General features: G+C 42.6%; 1 protein-coding gene across 1 annotated transcript in view; it reads right to left on the bottom strand.

The window, feature by feature from the left end:
* The window catches only part of LOC118339880 (tubulin alpha chain-like), a 6,720-nt gene extending 6,413 nt beyond the window's left edge, over positions 1-307 (bottom strand). Inside the window, 1 exon segment of the mRNA XM_035677679.1 lies at positions 158-307. Within this exon segment, the coding sequence (XP_035533572.1) occupies positions 158-160 (3 nt within the window). The 5' untranslated portion in view covers positions 161-307.
* Positions 308-627: the final 320 nt, after the last annotated feature.

The raw sequence follows: 627 nt of genomic DNA, 5'->3' as shown, positions 1-627 counted from the left end.
GGAAGTACGCAGAAGCAACAGGAAATCTAAAACTCTTACACGAGGATTGCAATAGTTCACACTTCAGATTGACACATAACTCTCCACAGGAAGCACACTACAGTTACTATGTTGCTTCTTTTTTTTACGGATGTTAGCAGAGAAATGTAACACTCACCATTGTGCTGTTCTGATTGTCCTCTGAGGGAAAAGAAGAAGTAAAGGTGGAAACTTGCAGGGTCTCACAGGGCACCTATAATGAGATCTCTGTGAGTGAAGTCCTAGCGCTCTGTGACGCACATCCTTTTATAGATACTGCAGGGGGGGAGGGGGGGAGGAAGGGGAGGAAGGGGAGGAGCCTTCAACAGCTGCAGCTTTGTTCTTTTCAAATCTGAGCGAGCTGGCCTCCTGGTGCGGCCTTTTCAGAGTAAGAGTGTCTGAGGTGGTGGAAAGTGGTGGTGAAAGTTTAGTGGAGAAAGTTGGAATAAAACTTTTTTCACACTGGAAAAAAACATGCTGGAAAAACTGGAACTCTCATTTGAATCTGAAGGGATTTCTTTACTTTGTTTTATTTATTTATTTCCGTTTTTACTACATTGAACACAGGTCACTTCATTTAACTCAAACATTGATGCAACTGATCAAACT

Source organism: Morone saxatilis, unplaced genomic scaffold (assembly GCF_004916995.1).
Source record: "Morone saxatilis isolate NCDOM2014 unplaced genomic scaffold, NCSU_SB_2.0 Contig6, whole genome shotgun sequence".
Taxonomy (NCBI): domain Eukaryota; kingdom Metazoa; phylum Chordata; class Actinopteri; family Moronidae; genus Morone; species Morone saxatilis.
This window is presented reverse-complemented; position numbering and strand designations above follow the sequence as displayed.